This window comes from Lagopus leucura, unplaced genomic scaffold, assembly GCF_019238085.1.
Source record: "Lagopus leucura isolate 7727_CA_CO unplaced genomic scaffold, USGS_WTPT01 Super-Scaffold_100002, whole genome shotgun sequence".
Classification (NCBI taxonomy): domain Eukaryota; kingdom Metazoa; phylum Chordata; class Aves; order Galliformes; family Phasianidae; genus Lagopus; species Lagopus leucura.
The window spans coordinates 46,879,892-46,900,702 of record NW_024962263.1 but is presented as its reverse complement, the minus strand read 5'-3'; the positions used below and the strand labels follow the sequence as shown (position 1 = coordinate 46,900,702).

General features: G+C 36.4%; 1 protein-coding gene across 3 annotated transcripts in view; it reads left to right on the top strand.

Annotated features, from left to right (window-relative positions):
- The window catches only part of SS18 (SS18 subunit of BAF chromatin remodeling complex), a 42,120-nt gene extending 22,459 nt beyond the window's left edge, over window positions 1-19,661 (top strand). Inside the window, exons 6-11 of one of the 3 annotated variants that reach the window (XM_042869504.1) lie at window positions 8,974-9,141; window positions 9,892-9,996; window positions 12,133-12,225; window positions 12,945-13,067; window positions 15,709-15,842; window positions 17,941-19,661. In XM_042869504.1, coding sequence (XP_042725438.1) covers window positions 8,974-9,141; window positions 9,892-9,996; window positions 12,133-12,225; window positions 12,945-13,067; window positions 15,709-15,842; window positions 17,941-17,967 — 650 coding nt within the window. In that variant the 3' untranslated portion in view covers window positions 17,968-19,661. The remainder of the gene's footprint in view (window positions 1-8,973; window positions 9,142-9,891; window positions 9,997-12,132; window positions 12,226-12,944; window positions 13,068-15,708; window positions 15,843-17,940) is intronic. The other 2 variants (XM_042869505.1, XM_042869506.1) reach the window with 2 other exon arrangements.
- Window positions 19,662-20,811: the final 1,150 nt, after the last annotated feature.

The window sequence follows — 20,811 nt, the reverse complement described above, 5'->3', positions numbered from 1 at the left end:
TTATTGTTTGAGTTGATAAAAATATATCTGTGCTCTTCAGTCTCTTGGGTGAAGTGAAAAATTCAAGTCTTCACATTTTTGTACCTAATTAATCTTTGTTCTTTCCTGCATGCTGTTTTAGCTCAGAGTATCTGTTAGTTGTAAGAAATAAAATTCAGTAGAGTGTAGAGGATTGTTCCTGGTTCTGTCTTCAGAAGATGTCCTTGTGTATATAGTAAAATTCAAAACTAATTTTGTATCTAGGATATTTACATAGCAGAAACTGTTGACGGTATGCTCCTTGGTGAAGTGCAAAGACATCACAGAATTAAAATATTGTATTAGAGTCACAGCAGACCAAATTATTAAAATGTATATATACTGCTTATTTATATGAATGTCTTCAAGTCAGCAAAAAAAGAGGTATTTTCTGCTTAGCTGTTCGTTTGTTTCTACACTGAATCTAGACATACAACCCAATAGAAGACATCCCACAGAAACAAGACTTCTGCTTACAGCAAGTTGGGTTTGGGTTTTGTGTGTTGTTTTCCCTTTTTAATCAGTATGAGTTTACACAGACTTATTAGCTGAAGTGTATGATTTGGGGTTTTTTGTCTCCTCATGCTGTAGAACATTTTTTCCTGTTTTTAGGATTCTCCTTCTAGTCATTTGGAGGAACAAAAAAGTACTCCAGTGATACAGGTTCTTCTCACAATATGGTTTTATTGGAGATATAGGCTCCACTTTGTTACATAGATGCCATTTCTTTCTGAGGTGTACAAATAGAGCAATTTGCACTGATCTGTTTGGTCATTACATCACTGAGAGGTTCAAAACAGAGGAAAGATGAAGATGATATGAAACCAAAAATGAGTCAAGCTAAACCAGCTATTTCTGCAGCTTACTTACCAGTAGTGAAAGTGGGAAGTCTGATAAATCTTCTGTTGCCCACATTCTTACTGGCATTTTTCTTAAATTTTAACAGTAAACCAAAAAAAGGTAGGTACGTAGCAGAGGAAACCATTATGAGTGTGAATATTTTTTATTCTCAACTCTCAAGTTACCTGTGTATTCTATGCAATACACAATGGAGTCGTTTTGTAACCATTGTAGAATGCTTTATAAAAGCCCTGCATATTCTGTTGAAATTTCTTAGTTGCAGAGAGTTAGCAATAAATATGCAGCTGTTTTTGTGAAGGAGCCATCAACTAAGTTGCTCCACAGAAAAAAAACTTACTTTGTGTGACTGTCTTACAGTTTAGGACTAGTGATTATTCCTTCTCAAAACTGTGCTCTTTACTCTTCCTTGTAATATTCCTCTGTTGTATTTTCAGTACTCTATCAAACATGGAAGTTGCTCATTAGAAGTTAAGCAGAAAAATACTTAAAAGGTTTCTGTTCTGAACGAATAATAACACTGAAGTGGCTTTTGGGAATAAAGCAGCATCTAACCAAATTACAGGTTCAAGAAGAGCAAAACATCTTGTTAGAACATGAGCTGATATTATTGCCTGTGTGTAACATCACAAGAGGTCCTTCTGTTTGTTTAGGCTCATGGTTTTACATCTTAGTTAAGGCTGTAATTTTTGTGGAAGCTCAACAGAAACGGAGAGTCATTTAGGAGAGTGGGGAGAAAAACTGCATGCTTTAAAATAGTGATGTTAAACAAAAACATTAATAGGTAGAGCATTTCTTGTGTAAACCATGAAATGGTTTGTGTTGGAAGAGACCTTTAATGATCAGCTTGTCCAGCCCCCTTGCTTTGGGGCAAGGCTTTGAAACTGGTTCATTAGTAATGGAGGATAATTTAACAGGAAGTTTGTTTTGCTGTTTCAATGAAAATACTGTTCTAAATTAGTCAATTTTCAAATAACAGCGAGAAAATACTCTTCTGTCTGAAGTTGTGGATGCTTGTAATATACTGGTAGTTAAGTTTTTTGATACAGGAATGTTCCTAGACAAGTTTACTTAACCCTTTTCTCTATCTTCTTCTCTTAATTGTTGTATTTGTTCTGAGATTTTGTGGCAAATTAGTGGAAGCATTTTTGTATTTTCCCTCTCTTATGGCTCCTAGACAGGAGGAAAAAAATGGCAGGCAAGTCTGTTATAAGTGGTGAGATAGTAATAAAAAAAATAGGTGGCCAAGGTCCAGTCTCGCTAAGCACAGGGACTCAGCTAAATGCAGTCACTGCAGGCTTCTGATTTAAGTGAATGAGCAGTTAGGAAATGCATTGGGATGCGATTAAAGCAAAAGGTACATTCTGCTCACAAAGAATCAGAAGTGCTTCTGGTAGGTTCTTGGTGATACCAGGCACAGTATCTGCAGGTAGGCAGCAGTCATGTATTGTTTTATGTGTGTTACAGCACGTGCATGTCGGTATGCAGAAAGAAGAGTTAAACTCACGCGACTAGTGAAGGATCTCTCTAGTGCACAACTCTTTCTTAGGAAGTATCCCAGGTACAAGAGCTGCTTTCCCTTCAGTGGCTGGCTCTTATATGAGCGCAGCCTGGCTCCACTCTGGGTCCATCCCTTCTGGTCACATGCGGAGCACAGGTGCCAGCAGTGTGCTCCCTGTGCCTGGGTGCTCAATCACCAGTTAAAGCTGCAACCTAACAGTTCCCCTGCAAGTTAGTAAGTGGATTGAGACTTCCTGATTTCTTCATTAGGACTGCATGCTGCCATTCAGAAGCAGAAATGAGGCAAAATTTTCTGAACGTCGGTATTGCTGCTAAGAAGCATTTGTGAACTCATAATCACATTTTGCTTCTTTTCTGTTGAAAATAAGACATTCTACTAGTTCTGTCAGTTAATAACAACGCTAACTCAATATAATGCTAAATATTCCAGAAGATAAAATCTTAGCATGTCAAGTTGGCTATTACAAATTAGTAGATATTTTTGACCATAGTTTTTCCCTGTATGGATTCCTGATCTGTTAAGGACTGAGTTGAATGGTGAGATTATAATAGCATCTGATTTCACAGGAGTGTTGTGAAAGTATTTTCATTATGAAGATTTAGGCATTTTAGTTATTAATACTATAAGAAAGCCCATGAGTAAATTAGTAACTCTGTCTTCAGAGTTTGAATTGGCATGGCATCTCACACTGAGCAATTAGGAGGAAACAAAATATTGAATAGCTTTTCAGTGAATAATATCTGTTACTGAATGAGGACAGGACTTGTAGAAAAAAAGCCTGCTATCATATAATAGAAGATGACACTATAATGCATGAAAAGGTTTGATCTAACTTTTCAGTGTTCTTAACATAATGTTTTTTGTGTAGCTTTTAGCAGAACATCTTACTGCATGTACACATTTTGAGAAATACGCGGTTAGTAGGAAAAAACATAAAGAAGTGCTAATTAAGAAATTGAATACTTCGTACAGAAGCCATTGTGGGATTTTCTTTTGGTCTACTCTTTATTGATTTTCACTAGCTTTATAAAGTGCTAGCCATAGAAATGTGTTAAATGAGAAAAAGTTTTCACATATGTGGTCAGTCTACTTACAATAGAGTTTTAGTCATTTTGCACTTAAGAAACAGAATATTCTGTGGGTGACTTATTCAGAAAGCTGCTGTAGCAGCCTGGGACATCCACGTTAAATATTGGCTACCCTTTCAGAAAGGACAAGAAGCAACAAGAGCTGATTGACTAGGGGGAAGCTTCTTTTTTGTAAATGCATTTTCGCTTCTGTATGGGAAGCTACTTACATTGAATGCAATTCTTTAACTCTTGTCAATTTTTGACTTTTCACAAGGGAGGAGGAAGAGGGGTGGCCAGCAGGAACAGGGAGGTGATTGTCCCCCTGTACTCCGCTCTTGTGAGGCCCCATTTGGAATACTGTGTCCAGGTGTGGAGCCCTCAGTACAAGAAAGACAGGGAGCTGTTGGAAGGGGTCCAGAGGAGAACTGCAAAGATGATCAGGGGACTGGAGCACCTCCCTACAAAGACAAGCTGAGGGAGCTGGGCTTGTTCAGCTTGTAGAAGAGAAGGCTGCGGGGTGACCTCATTGCAGCTTTTCAGTACCTAAAGGGAGCTTATAAACAGGAGGGGAATCAACTCTTTGAAAGGGTTGATAACTGTGGGACAAGGGGAAATGGTTTTAAGTTGAGGGAGAGAAGATTTAGGTTGGATGTCAGGGGGAAATTCTTTACAGAGAGAGTGGTAAGGTGCTGAAACAGGCTGCCCAAAAAGGCTGTGGATGCCCCGTCCCTGGAGATGTTCAAGGCCAGATTGGATGGGGCCCTGGGCAGCCTGGTCTGGTATTAAAGGTGGAGGTTGGTGGCCCTGCATGTGGCAGGGGGGTTGGAGATTCATGATCCTTGAGGTCCATTCCAACCCTGGCCATTCTGTGATTCTATGTGATTCTGTAATATGGAAATTCCTTCTATTTATATTGAAAAGATCTTTCACAGTCGTAGATTTATATCTCAAATGCTTTAAGAATAAGGACCAACGAAGTAATAGTTTGACAATCTCAGAATTGTTGTTTCTTATTGTTGTTTCTTGTATCATCTTGCTGTATCCTGTTCCCATGCAAGAAGAGCTTGAAGCAAGTGCCATACTCCTTCAGGTATTATTTAATGAGCATTATACATTGCTTGGGGTGAGGAAGCAAGACTGGTTTCCTTTTAACAGCTGAACCCTACATGAGAATGTTGTGTTGACTCAGTTACTTGCAGAAGACCAGTTGTGTAGTCTGATGCTGAGACATTTTTAATGACAATTTCACTGATGTGAATTTAGGAAAATTCCATGAAGTTTCAGGGCTCTTTGTATTACAAGCAAATATGAATGGATCACAGAGACAGCTGACTAGGCTGGTGTGGAATCCTGCGTCTCCTTTCATTGACCATAGAGTGAAAGGAACAGAAGGATGGGAACATCAGTGTTATCTGAAATAGAAACATATTTAGGGTATGACAGATCAGGATAAAATCTTTTGTGAGGTTGAGGATCTTTTATGAATTTCTTGCTGTCTGTTCATTCCCATGGAACAAAAGTCTGTTCGTTTCAGTACCTGAACTGCTTTACAGTAGCTTTACAGGTGCCATCAAGTAAGCAGGACAGTCATAAAGTTTTGGACATATAAGGTATTCAAGAAAAAGAAAATTGCTTCTAAATTCTGAAGTGCTGGTGTGCTATAGCTGGCTTTGTAGCTTGTCTAGCTGTGGATGACATTGCAGTTCTCCTATCATGAAAAATAAAAGAAGACAAACAGATGTCACAGTTCTATCATGTTTGTTCCTTAAGAGAAATAAAAGGCAACAGTGGTAACTAGTGGATTTTTTTTTTTTTTACATTTTTGTCTTTTTTATTTGCCTTAAATGACACCTGAAATAATGGTTCAGTTTAGGAAAAAATTCGTGGAGAAAGCAAGTGTGGAGAAGTTTCCATTGCCTTTAATTGCAGCCTGTTATTAGGAGTAGCAAAAACTATCCTATGGCATAGAAGAACTAGACTGTCAATAATCTTGAGAAAAATTAAAGTTAAATTTGCCCTTTGCTAGATTTCCTCACCTCGCTTTTGCAAGAATTATCAACATATATGTTTTAAAGCAAGTAATTGCTGTAATTTTTTTTTTTTAATCCTAAAGGAAAACAGTGACAACAAACAAAATTTTGCTGAGTGCTGCTGCATTACTAGGTTTATGTTTTGTTTGTCCAACAGTGGACTCCAAGGTGAGATTTCGCTCCTGGCATGGTGTTTTTTGTTAATACTCTGGATGAGAGTATCCAGTAGCTTTATTGATGCCATAAGAAGAGACTCTTTTTAGCAACAAAAAGTGTTTAGTTTTGAAGACTAGAGAAACAACAGCTTGTTTTACTTTTCTGTTATAGCCAGCCTTTCCTTTAGCTGTTGAATTGGAACACAGAGTCATTGGAGTGTAGATTCTCATTTTTCTGCTTCTCCACCAGAAGTTTCAGGTATGCTAGCAGTTATTCTTGCTCCCTTGTAGCATTTGCCATCAGTTGTTCGTGTTTCAGCAGAAGACAAGGCTAAGTAGACATTTTAAACTGCTAAACTTTTGAGCAGCTCATTCATCCTCAGTGCATTTCCTAAATTTATTAGGTTTATCTAGGGCCCACTTTGCTTTTTCTCTCTATTTGCTTTGTGTGTCCAACAGCTACGTTGTTGGATTCCTTAGGTAGTTTCTTGGCAGGAAATTGCCCCAAGATTAGCATGATTTTTAAAAAGATCTGGAACCAACGTATTTTTACTTAAATGGTCATACCTTCTCTTTCTTGTATATCAGTCCTTCTTACGAAACAGTGCCTGGAACAGGAACGGGTTTTTTATTGGTAGGTGCAGAAGGCTATTTGAGCTGAGCAGCATCTTAGAATCGCAGAATCATAGAATGGCCTGAATTGAAAAGGACCACAGTGATCATCTAGTTTCAACACCCTTGCTGCTTCAGGTTTGCCAACCACTAGGCCAGCGTGATAACGTAAACTATTTTTGATTAAATTTTTAAATTAAATTTTACAGGGAATAGTTGGGTTTCCACCTTTTGTCTGACTTCCCTTATACATTCACTCACTCTATACGCGTGATACAGATCTATATTTGGCGTTTTTCAAATTAGCCACATTCTTCACAGACCCTACAATATTATTATTTCCTTTTATCTTTTTATTCAGGCTTTTTTTCCCAAGAAAGTTTCCAGTGTATTAGCATGTGAAGGCGATGTCCTTAATATACAGAAACATTGTAGTTTTTTGAGGTTTTACTGCCAAGTTAGTTTCTTGGAAAGTCCATAGTCAGTCCCAGTTCCTGCATATTCACAGTGGAAGCTCTATACAGTATTTTCTTGCACTCTCTTTGGGCTCTGTGCAAATAAGATATTTTGCCTCCCTGAAGTTAATAGTCATGATAGTTATGTTTAGATCGTGAACTGATGATCTTAGGCTTTTAACTTAAGCTTTGTGAAGGGGTTCTCTTAGTTACAATTGTGCCATATAAGCATTGTATGATGAATAAATATAGCTTCATTTTCGGTCTTTCCGAAAGAAAAAGCAAATTCAAAATCCCCCCGTCCCTCAAAACTTCTACATAAAATGTTTCTGGTGTGTGAGATGATGGAGACTGTGGTTGTTCTCCTAGCTATCTTCGTAGTGAGAGGGAGTTGTGAACCAAACTGGAAGGAAGCCAGGCACTCAGTTATTAACACAACACACAGTCTGATACAGGGCAGTGAATTCTCATTGTGGCTCTACAAAGCGTTAATGAAGTTCTAATTTAAAAAGCAAACAGCAAACCTCTACATTGCACCATGGGGACCCAACACATTTTATCACATTGTATTGTGACTAATATTAATATTGTTAATTAACAAGCTTTCTTGATCTAGGAATATTATGGCAAGAACTTTTTATTTTTTTAAAGGCTGCCTCATCTTTCTCAGTATCTCTAAGCGGAAAAGCAGTGAAAAGAAATGATCTAAATTACCTCCTTATTCAGAAAATCAAAATGAAACTTATTTTTAAGTGAAACATAATTATAGTATCCAAATATAAACCTTTTTTTTTTTTTAAACTTTAATATCAGAACATGGAAACTGTCACCCTGAAGAGTAGAAGCAGAACAAGATCATTTTAAGAGTGGCCAGTATTTATCTTCAGAGAAAAATTAAGCTTAACAGAACTAAGGCCACTTCACTTCTCACTGAGAGATTCCACACAGGGGTTCAATGGCTTTAACTAACACACTTTGAATTCATACCATTAATTTGGCTTAACTTTCTCTTGTAACCCCACATGGAGAGGACGCAAGTGACTTTGTATTCCATTCCATCTGTAAACCCATTGTTGGTACTGACTGTACCCAGCTAGTTCTGTAGCACTTAGGTCTAACATAGGACTTACTAGTGCTCTAGCACTGTGTTCATAACAGAAATAATAAAAAAGAAATGCAATGGCAGAAACTAGCATACAGTACAAGTCGATGGCAGCCTTTTTCTCTTGGGATGGAGACAAAGTGTGGTTGTTCTGGTCTGATATTTTGATTTGTTTTGATTATTATTTTTTCTTTTTCAGTGAGACTAATTACTTTCTCTTCTTCGTGTGTAATTACATTGTGCAATTTGCTTTTTTTTCAGTTGATGTATTATAAAAGTAGATTGTTTGAAAATTTTTAGCTCCTTGTCACAACTCTTCTCATATCTTAATACTGAAATAACTCTTCTGAGGAAGTGAAGAAGCTATTCTTTGTTAGAAGTTTTATCAGTGTAACCTACATTCATATGAAATGGCTCGGTCATCATTTTCATTGCTATATTGTGTCAGTGGGTCACTCTTTAACTGTCTGTTTTCATTACTCATTAACATGACTACAAGTTCAGCCTTAACCAGTTTTTCTTGGTTGATAAAACACAGGCAGTACTTGATCTCTGTTCTTTTTCTGTGGCTCATAGAAATTTTCAGAAGCTTGGTACTGAAAGATTTTCATACTAGGCTATGTGGGACTGTTGTGTGGTGGTCAGAGCACATGTTCCTGTGGGTCTTTTTGCATATTGTCTGACTTAGTCATGCAAGTCGTTTGTCTTTACAGGCTTAATAAAATTGTTTATTTTGTGATAACAGGTAGGTGATTTGTTAATGGGCTATAACAACAACTAAACGTGTATTAAAACTATGCCCCAAGGAGTTCATAATGTTAAATAATGTTTCCACAACTTGTTGAGGTTTCACCATCAGGTGGTAATCTACGTTTTCTTTGCAGATTCTTTTTTAAACAAACATAGAAAAGCGAAGAACATTTCAGTTATTTGTCTATGAGCAAAACTGTGTCTGTAGTTCAAAAAAGACATCTAGAAAGCAGTCCTACGTAGTGTGAGTTCTCTTTCATGACTTAGTTGCTGAATTCATTGTGCACATTTGCATAGGTGCAGAAACAACCAATCTGCATGAAAGAACTGAAGATAGAGACTTCTGATCTGCTTTTTATGGTGGAGTTACAGAAGACACACTTGTTACTTTTCTTTTATAGGTCCAATGATGCACCAGCAGCCTCCTTCCCAGCAATACAATATGCCACAAGCTGGTGGCCAGCATTACCAGGGACAGCAACCACCTATGGGAATGATGGGCCAAGTTAACCAAGGCAATCACATGATGGGTCAGAGACAGATTCCTCCATACAGACCGCCACAACAAGGTAGGACTTCACTTCAGTGTTCTTACATCGATTTTAAATATCCATCTTGGAAATTATTTTAGATCACTTTCTTGCTTACACCAAATCTCAGTGAAATCATTGGGTGTTCCAGTTACAGACTTTGCAGACTCTTTTTTCGTTTGTTTCTTGTAGCAACAGGTTACTGGTATCACAACTTAACTTGAATACAAGTGTTTCTTTTGTTTTCTTTCTGACAGAAAGTATCTAAACATATGCATCTCATGGTGATTCAGATACTGTTTCAATATTAAGATGATAGGAGAAAAAGAGCCAAGTCCCTACCTGTTTCTGAATTTGCTTGGTTACAAAAAAGGAACAGTGTTCTGCAGCCTTGCTTTTTTCTTTTTCTACTTTTTTTCCTTTTTTTCCTTTTTTTCCTTTTTTTTTTCTCCCCAGTCCTTTTAGAAAAAGAGTATCTTTATTTTTAATGCTCGGTGCTATTATACATGTGTTCCTAAAATGATCTCAGAACTGAAGTTTGATATATGTGTGCTCAATCTGATGCAGCCAAACGACTGTATGCTTGTGTGTGTAAAATTATATAGAGATGTGTTGGTTTTTTGTTTGTTTTTTTTTTTAAGTCACAGAGATTACATATGTTGTCTGAAATGCAACGATATGGGTGGGGAGTACATTTGAGAAATATTTCTCATAGTAAAATCAGAAAATAGTAGGCTTTATAACAGAGAAAACAAGTTATTTACGTATTGACTGGTTGTGGTTTTTCAGGCCCACCACAGCAGTACTCAGGCCAGGAAGACTATTATGGGGACCAATACAGTCATGGTGGACAAGGTCCTCCAGAAGGCATGAACCAGCAATATTACCCTGATGGTAATCTCTCATAAATGTTGACTTTCCCATTTTCTATACCTGCCCAATATTAATGCAGATATGCCCACAGTTAGGGAGTGGGGCATAAGTAGTAGTGGAATATCGTACCTCACATTTACAAAAGCTTCCAAATTCAGAATATTATACAGTTTATACAGTTTAAGTTACTATGAGTAGTCAATTTTAAAGTTTAGAGTATGTGATTTGTAATACTCCCATTTGAAACTATAACAACAGTTTAGTATTTCAAAGTAAAAAATCTGTAATTGGTGTATCTAAAAGGAGGGCTCTTTAGTATGTCTAGTATAATTGAGATGAATTAAGACGTAACTTCATTACAAATAAAAGAGGGGGTGATATCCTTTTAATAAAGATTCTACTGAAATGGAAGAACTTGCTGCTTAAGAAATGTGTTTTTTTTTCTATAAATATTCTATTTTTTAACTTAGTGCTTAGTTTTCATGTCACAGTTGCGTTCTTGTTCTATTGGTCTGGGCCTTCAGTGTAATTTTCACAAAGGAATGGAATGGTCCCTGCCCTGAGGATCTTGTAATTGTGAATCCTCCTTAGAAGTCCCCCCCCCCCCAGAGCTTTCAAGGCAAGACCAAAACTTTGAATTGCATAAATCTGTCCTCCTACCTCGTGGAATTTAGAATGCTGAAGGCTATTGTATTGTGTTATAAGTTAGAAAAGTTACAACTGACCTGTTCTTAGACTGACAGAGACTGGGAGAACAAAAATGTTGAGTCATGACTACTGTGAGAATTGTGTGTGGTACATAATGCTTTTGTAAGAAGTTCAAGGAATGTGGTAGATGTTAATGTCTTTTAAAAAAAAAACATACACAAAGCTAAGCAGTGTAATTGTTAAAGCCATTGCTCATTGCAAATAAAAGGGCACAAGTTAGTTATCCGAATTTTCATTTCTGTTAAATTAATTTTGAGATACAACAAGCCATGCTTGTATAAGTTTACATGTGGTTTTTTTGGAGATATATGTGTAAAGTTTTCTTGCAGTGTGCATAATTCATAATTATTAAGCTTTCATTTTTGAACTTGCATGTTGTAAACGTGAACTTTAAATGATTACAGTATATTTACTATAGTGAAGGCAATTGGACATTACCACTGACAGATCTGTGGCAGCACAGAGGAAATCACTGAGAATTATTCCTTCTAAAGATTCATTCTTTATTGCTACCTCTTTATCACACTTCTATTGAAATAGATTGTACTATAAAACTTGTATTAATGATTGTGTATTTTATTAGGTTACGTCTATGAAGTGCTGTACACTTTCAGAATTAATTACAAAGACCACTATACTGTTTTCTCCTATACTAGCTACCTGATCTAATTTTATTCAGAGTTTAAACAAAATTTCAGCTTCATTTCTTGACCAGAGTAGCAACGCAATATGTTTTTTTCATCTGTAAGATGTACTTACTCCTAAAGCAGCAAACAAGTGGGATGCTTACTGCATGTATTGGTTTCACGATTGGAGATACCTACTGTCTCTGAATTGAAAAGTACATTTGTAATGATTCTGCTCAGGACTGGAGGAAGAGGAAAGGTTCACTAAGGCTTGTAGAAATTATGTTTGTAGGGAAACGTCGACCTTGAGAATGTTATTTTTCTGTCACTTCAAAGCAAAGTTTAATATAGACTGTAATTCATAACTTCATTGAGCTTTATTTGTTTTATTTCACACTGCTTTTAGCATATGCTTTCGAATTGGAGATCAGCAGAACAGGTGTTAGACAAAGTATGATAATTGCTTTCTTTGTTCATTCTAATTTAATTCAGGTTATTTACATGTGAAAGGCCTAAATGCTTTTTTTTTCCCTTTTTGAGTGAAAGTACTTTTTTTTTCCCCAACAAGAATTAGCAGAAGGTTAAGATCATCCTTTGCTGTGATGTTGCTAAAACTACTGCTTTAAGCTTTTTTTTCCTGTCACATGTTAATTCAATATGAAAGAAAATCATCTTAATAAAACTTTAGCTAATACAATTGAAAAATATTTTTCATGTATATCCAGTTGAAATTTTTTTCATTTTTCTGAGAAATGAAATATTCTTAGGGTTTTCACTCAGAGGCCATTAACGTTTCTTCCTGTCTCTTGTCGAATTGATGTAGGTCATAATGATTACGGTTATCAGCAACCGTCGTATCCTGAACAAGGCTACGATAGGCCTTATGAGGATTCCTCACAACATTACTACGAAGGAGGTATCTATATACCTTCACACACATACGCACATACATTCCCTTTCCTCCCCCACCCGCAACGGGAACAAAAATTCTTGCACAACACAACTTATACCCATGCAAAGCTCTTGTAGAATACTAGTTGCTGGCTGTCTTGAGAATTGCAGGGAACTCGAAGCATTCAGAATAATTTCTTGCAAACACCTAAAATATATAACCATAATTTGCCATTTCTAACAACAGTAAAATGACTAAAACACTTCAGAGATTTTTTTTTTTTTAATCTCAATGGAAATTTTTATTTAAACATGAATTTGTTGGTTCAGTTCTAAATCTTTTTGTGCGTGTATATATTTTCTGTAATTATAGTGCCGTTAGGAAACAGCTTGCTGATCTTGTGTAGCTAGTCTGTGCTCTTGTAGCTGTCCTTAATTTTGTCTTTTTTATTTTATTTAGTATAGTCATGATCTTATGACTGTGATGTTCCAGTAAATGCAATGCTCCTTTGGCAGAGATGCTGAAAATGCTGCAGTTCAACTTTGCAAAATTGGCTTTAACTGCAGTTTGTTTGGCCGAATTCCTTCTGTTTGGTTTGAGTTTTCTTTGTTTTGTTCAGTTTTTGAAATCAATATTGCGTTTTCATTTTGTTCTTGTGTTGTTGGCTGTGCATCTTAAAAGGAAAAATATTTAATAAAGCAAGCACCTTCAGTTGTTTCTTCTTTCTCACAATAATCTTACAGGAAACTCACAGTATGGTCAGCAGCAAGATGCATATCAAGGGCCACCCCAACAACAGGGTTATCCACCACAACAGCAGCAATATCCAGGCCAACAAGGCTATCCTGGACAACAGCAGGGTTATGGTAAGAACCTGATGGTGCAGGCAGAAATCAGAGATAGCACTAAGAGGTCTTCGTATGTTATTGCATGTTGGTTGTACTGCGTTGAAAGGCCGGGCTTGTGCAAGAAAGCTGTTTGCTCTCAATTTCAATGGAGCAAAAGAAGAAAATGTAGAGAACAGCATCTGTTTGCAAGTAGATCTGTTGGCAAGATTGGACAAAGTGGTTACATAGAAAGCTGAGCAATGTCTAGATACTATTTTCAGAAGTGTCTGTAGTTTAGAAAAGTTCTACTCTATTCGGTCCTCTTGGTGAACACAGTCTAGAGGGCACAAAGTTGGCAAAGAGCCACTTGCACCACTTCATCTCTGGGCTTGGCATTTACAACAAAATCTTTAAAAACAGCAAACAAGCAAAACCTCTTTTTAAATTTCATCCAACATAGATGAATCATTCTATTGGAATTCTTGTACTCACAAGTAAAGAAAAGAGCAGTAGCACTACCTATAATGTTTTTAAGGATTTGTCTTGCAAATACTTGTGCTAATAGTGCAAACCATGTAATGTATGGCAAGAATGAGAAATGTGCCACAAGTTAAATGATGAATTCTTTGAATTCAAGGAGAACACCCAAACAGGAAACTTAAAGTAGTAGTATGCGATTTTTGTGCACTGTGATAACTGTAAGACAGCAGATAGTACTAAAAATAGTGCTCTTGTTTTTGCTTATTGTTGAGTATTGTAAAGCTGGACATATTTGTCTTAAGAGATGCAACATCTAGGAAGAGATCTCTGAAATCTAATCACATATATTTTAACTTTAACTTTCTAGTAGGTTGTGTGCTAAAGACTTCCGGCATTGTGGGAATGTGTGGAAGTCCATAGGTGACTACTGTGTAGATAAATGCCGGGTTTGCCCCAAATCCAGTTACACTGAGACAATTTTAAGGAAGATCCACTAACATTTATAAAATTTCCTCCTTTTGAATGTTATGGAAAAAATTATAGTTCCAAAATGATGTTTGTGTACTTACATTCTGCTAAGCTTAATATAGGAACAGAATGAAGATTAGAATGAAAGTCTATCTAGCTCTCTATTGTGATTAAGTAAAGAAGTCGAATGTTCTGAAAATTTAGGTGAAGAGATACTAGAACAAAAGGATGAAGAAGTCTGTGGGAGCTACTTTTTTGTAAACACAGAAATCATGCTTTTTTAGTTTTTTTTTTTAATAAGTAAAAATAGACACTGAAGCTCCAAATTAAGATTCCACTTCATTTTGTAGAATTTATTACTGAATATTTAGAATTCAATCATAAAGTATTACCATGAATAAATAAAAGCCAAGCTTCATTTGTCAGATGAACACAGCACTTTTTAGGATATAATACCCTTGCTCGATTTAATATTTAATTGCTTTCTAATTTGCAAAAATAAATCAGGATCTCGGTCATTATTATCAATCTTTAAGGTTTTCTTCCACTGTGCAAAGCAGAAGCTGTATAGTTCAAGGAGATTTGAGACCTGAGGAGAATGGTAATGTGCTAAGGAACTTGTCTTTGCTAGGTCATCTTTCTGATTGTCTCGTAGATCCGAAATTACCAAAAGAGTTACAGGCTGATGTGGTTTTAACGTCCAGTCCCTGTAGCTTGAACAGCCCTCTCTCTCTTGTGCTGAGTCATCTTATTGGTAAAACAGAACTTGTTTTTTCTGATTAAAAAAAAACACAAAAGAACACCAGTTTTTTCTAAAATACTTCTCTGGAGTTACAGCTCTTCTTGAGCCTGCCAGTTTTTAGCAGGTGGTGTTGAAGTATCTAGTATCTCTGAAATATACAGGACATCACATCTCCCAAGGTAGAAGGGGATGAGTTTAATTTTCTTTGAAAGATGTCTTCAGTGCCTGATGGTAGTAACATACAGCTTCCATTGATTGACTGGCTTAGTCCCTGTGAACAGTGACAGAAAGTTTGTCTTGACAAAAGAGCTGCTTCCTTTTACAGCCAAAAGAGGCTGGAGCTGAAGTTCTTTTCTATCCTGTTCCTGTAAAGTTAAGGTGATGAGAGGAGAGGGATGTAGGCAGTGCCTTTTTTCTTCCGACAGTAGCATTTACTGGTTGTGACATCACACATTTTATGCATGTAACTTGCTTTCTTCACATCCCATTTATAATTGCCTGCTGTGATGTGAGAACTGACTTTATGGCAGTACAGCGTTACTGGTCTCTTCAGAAAGTCCAAACACTAAATGCAATTGTTCATCTGGCTGTTCCTCACATAATGAAGTTGCAAACTGGAGTAGCATACAGTAAGAGAAGAGTGAGTAAATCATGGAAAGTGCTCTTGTTCATGGTTTGTCACATCTTGCTTTTTCTCTGTTCTGAGACCTTATGTATGGAACTGCATCCATTGGTAATTAGAAAAAAAAAGTTGTAAATTTTCTATAGTTGGAGCACAACAGGCATTGTCAGCTAGGGTGCTTTCTGGGATTAGAGAAGCATTGTCCCTGATAATGCTTTTAGATAGAAGACCTGATTTCATGGTAGAGATACTTCTTAGCCTTGCTCAGTTGTGAAACCCAATACTTGTACCATTTTCTTCCTGATTCCTTAAGCAGTCTTAATTTTTTTTTCCCTTTTTTTTCTTTTTTCCATTTTAATGTTCTTCAGGCCCTTCGCAGGGTGGCCCTGGACCTCAGTATCCCAATTATCCACAAGGACAAGGCCAGCAGTATGGGGGATACAGACCCACACAGCCTGGGCCACCACAGCCACCACAGCAGAGGCCTTACGGATATGACCAGGTATTCTTTCACTCAGTCAGAAAGTTGTGATTCTTACACGTTCACTGGATACTTTTGGTTTCTTGTGACATGTTAATTGATGAATTTAGGGATGTAGTCTCTCTGGCATGTGTGCACAGTTCTCAAGAGTTTATTAATTGTAGAGTTATCCAGAAACGTTTGTCTAGAAGTGTACTTAGTTATTCTTTTTTGAGCTTGCAAAGTTTAAGGCAGTTTGGCAAAGTGAGACCTAAAAAATTAAGTTCATCTGTTTCATAGCTGATTATGAAATGACAAATCTGAAAGTTGAGGTTTCTAAATTCCTTAATCTCGTGCTGAATTGTTTAATTGATTTTTCCACAAATACAAATCTGGTAATCCTCGCGGCTGTAGAAGCACCTCTCGTGTACAACTAAAGTCCGTCTTACTTGTATAGCTGTGTGGGGAGGTAGGAAACCATTTTTGCACAGGTTTCCTCTAAAGAGTAAAAAGGAATACATGAGAAAGATGTAATGTGAAAATTACTGGCTTCTTTCCCATCTCTGCTAGGATAAGTTTAAAACAAACAAGAATACACCATCAAAACTCTAGGCTGGAGTTGTACTAGAGGACTCTTGTAAAAAAAAACTGCTGTCTTACTGTTGAATGAAACAGATTTTATTCCTATAGAACATACACAACTGTAAAAACAAAAGTTTTGCAATATAAAAAGCTCAGAATTGTCATTGAAACATACAGCATTATTTTCCTTGGCATAAATAGAATTGAGCTAGCAAAATATATTTAAGATCCAGTTGAAATCTTAGTGTTTAAAAAAATCCTGATATGTCCGTAGAATAAGAATCGAATTCTTAAGAACTTTCTTTGGAAGTGAGATAAACCCCAAATATTTGCATTTCTAGTGGAGGACAGCTGGCTCCCTCCCTACAGAAACTGAAAAAGACAAGGAAGAAGAAACAGGCAAACTCTTTCTATGGGGTAGTTGAGAGATGCAGTTACTTTTCCTAATTATTTAAAAGATAAACTAAGTACTTACGCACTAAAGCAGTAACTCCCTCACGAAAAGTGTTAGCTGCATGAATATGCTTTGGTTGTGGCACATGTAGGGTCAAGGGAACTGAGGTTCAGTTTGCTGAGTTTCCTCCAACTTTCTTAGAAACTGAGATAACAGATAACAGATAGATCTCTCTGTAGGTATGCTGTATGCGCAGTATAAGTTTGACAGGAAAACTCAATTATAGAAGACCTCCTTGCAGTTCTGTGCTAGCCATTCCCAGAGGAATTCTGCTGCTTAAATTCTCCTCTGGCAGCTGTTCTGAAATTTTTCTTCCTGACTGATTGGTATATTACAATGGAAAAACTGACATTGCAACATAAAAATGAAATTGAAAGTATTGCCATATTGTGATGGTACTTAACATGAAATAGTGTTGAGACTGCGCTTACGGAGGACATCCACTTCAGTAGTGCAATATTTGTTTCTGCAGACCTTGAACGCTATGGTGAAGGATCCTGTTAGGCTTGTAGGAGTGAAGCTTTCACTTCTGCCTTCTCTGCATTATGTGATGTTCTGTCAAAAGAAATAGAGAGAATCAGCTAATTTTGTCAATTGGATGTACATAATAATTGATTCTTGTAAGATAAGTTTTCTAGTTGTGTTCACCGGGTTGTTCCTTGGTTTTTGAGCTACATGTATCACTCTTTTTCTGTGATTTTTGATAGATGAGTATTTTTAAGTGTCACCAAAAACAGGCCGTTTGAATTACTTGAATTCAGGTGACCTTAAATTTTTAAAATAAATTTTGGTCTAGGTGGGCAGCAATTTCTGTCTTTCATTTTTTTGTAGTGTTCTGCAAATTTCACAGTAGTGTATTAAGCTCAAAGTCATACTATTCTGATCAGATTTGATTGCTGGCTTTAGATGGATACCACGTTGCCTTAAAACACAAATGATTTTAACTGAAATGAAGCTCTGTCCTCATCAACTTGGTTTGTCATTTTTATCGTTTGTGTTCAGCTTTTAATGTCATAGTTTGCTTGGAAGATCTTCTGATTTGAGCTTTTAATACGGGGAAATATACCTTGTGGCCTAATTATGTATTTTGAATTTCCTTTTTAGGGTCAGTATGGAAATTACCAACAGTGAAAAGTATTCACATTCCGGTAGGCAATATCTATTAGCAGCCATATTGTCTTCTCAGCACTGTGGACATCTTCCTGAGATGAGAACCTCCCATTCCATCTAGTTTTTGGAAAAAATCTTGTGGCTGTTTTACAGTATACGGTCTTCATGGGTTAATTGTTAAAAGACTGTAGATTCTCAGAAGCTGGTTTCACGTCTCTACTCTAGGTGGCAATATTGGACAGAAAATACGTGACATAGCAATTTGCAGTGAGTTGAGAACTGTGTATCAAATAGACTGTTACAGACTGAAAGGTGCGAACAGCTTTGTATGTTTATGAAGGTTATGGGAATTTAATATTTTTTCCACAGATTTTTTTTGTAGGGGGAAGGGGATATGCACACTTTTTACAGCAGCAATATTTTGTATATTATGTTTTTCATGTGGTGAATATGCAAGACAGTACACTACTCGCTGGACAGGATAAGAAATCTACTGTTAAAAATGGGTAGGGTCATGATAAGTGCTTGATTCTGTAAGTCTCAAAATGGTGTACAATAAAGGTAACAGTGAAAAAAGATGAAGAGCATCGTACATCACTGATAGGTTCATGTACAAAAAATGAGAATCCCAGTTATCTAAATGGGAGCGTAATTGAGGACAGTATAATATAGTCTTGTGCAAAGATTAATTTTTTAAGCTTTCCAATTTTTCTGAGTGAAGCGTTTTTGTAAAGACTATTTCTAACATAGTTTGACAATTTTCTGCAACATTTTTTGGGTAACAGGATAAACGTTTGGGTTGTATTTATCAAGTGTTTAGTCACAGCTTTGCATAAGCAAGCTGTAATCCCTCTTAATAATTGCAGTAACAAAGAAAATGACAAGTGTTAATTTTACCTGGCTTAAATATGCAAAGAATTTGAAAAAGAGTATGGAGGACAGGACTGTATTGTGTAAGTGTATTTTAACCTTTAGTTTATAATTTGTACGTATCAAATTAGCCTAGAAGACTTTGTAAAACCTATCTAAACTTTCCTAACTGGGAGTTAATATCTTTAGAAAAGGGGGCATTTTTTGTGCGTGTCCGTTTTTCTTATTGGTTAACATGAGACCAAGGGGTGTTTTATAACATAAAAAATAAAAACCTGTTGGTGAGGTCAATGCCAAATTTTGTTTTGAACTGCATTAACGCTTATAGTGTTGCATGCAAGATAGAGGCAGCACCTTGATCAGTAGCATAGTACACAAAAAAATTGGTTTTGGGACTGTCCTGCAACTGTATATCAGATAAATAAATGAATATTGTTTTGTGCAGGAATACATGCCTTCAGAATTCCTGGCAACTTTTTATAGAAATGAGAAAACTTAAGATTAGCCCAGGAGTAAAACCTTATTTTTTCATTTAGAGATGATGTTGAGGAGAGAAAAAAAAAAAAAAAAAAAGAAAAAAGAAAAGATGTTCCTGACATCTCTGACAATAGAGACGGAAAACAAGGTTTTCATTTATTTCATCATTTTTTAAGGGAAAACAATTTTCTTAAAGTTGGTTGTTAAAAAATACACATTAAGTTTTGAACAGTTACAGCATGAGGAGCATTATTATGAATGAAATGCTTGTAGGTTCTGTGCCAATTTTCCACCACTGTGTACTTTGTTGCTGTTTAAAACTGTACTCCATCAGTTCTAACAGAAGAATAAATTATTTGTGATTTTAATTTTCTCATTTGTTTCTTTAAATTAGATCCCTATCACTCTGATGTCTCATCTGGAGACTCTGCTGTGAGTTTTTATTTTATAGAAATCCGGCCAGGGTAGCCAAGCTGTATTTGCATTCTAGGACTTTATCAAAATTCTCTTGCCATAGCCAAGTTAATTAGAATTAACTGTTCAGTAATCAGCATGTTGTGTAGGTTGTTTGTTACGAAATTCTTCCTCTGAAAATGTAGGTCCACGAGGCTATAATCAAGATGACTGAATTAGATAAATGAGTTGAGGAGGCAACAATGTGTTGAACCCAACCTGGTGTAGATATGTTATCTCATTTGAAATAAGCTCAACTGACATTAAGAAATAATTTGTCTTGCCAGCCCGTCTTGTGTTGTCTTATTCTCCTTTTTAATGGAAACTAAAATTGCAATTTTAATAAGCAGAATTTCCTCCAGGGTTTCCCTCCTAGAGACTACTGCATTTGCAAGGTTTAATTGTTTTATAACAGTCCTGTTTTGTAAAACTTTTTAATTGGCGGTGACAAAAATTACCTTATTCCTCTGATATTATGCCAGCAGAACAACTCAAGAGGAGGTCGCTCCATTCGAAAGTGAGTGTTTCCACCAAAGTTATATATTAAAAAAGAAACAGTTTTCCCTAAACAACAAAAAGCAGGAATGCACAACAGGAGCCTGGTGACGAAAAACAGCAAGATGTTTTAGTAATTATTATTTACTAAATAAAATCCAACCAATGGCAAACTAATAAAAAAGGTTTTACACTGGGCATTTTGCATATAGAGTATGGAAAGTAAGAGCCAAGTGAGAGACTGACAGAGCATTTCTGTGTGCAGAAACAGTACAAATGTCCGAAGAGTAAAGAGGAGCACTTAATGAATTAAATGATTTGTAGTTATTGTAGTGCTGTGATTTTTTTTGCCATCATATTTCTTTTCAGGTATTTCCCTTTCTGCTGTGTGAATGACTCAAAACAGGGAGAAGTTGGCTCGCTGTTCAAAATGAAACTGACTTCACAGTGTTCTAACCTAAGGAAGCAAACATGCTCCTTTATGAAGCAGGACAAATGCTCTCTCTGCAAACCGTCCTACTTCAGCCTTCCTCAAATTAGTTCAAAATACTTAAAGTAATTAATTTTCGA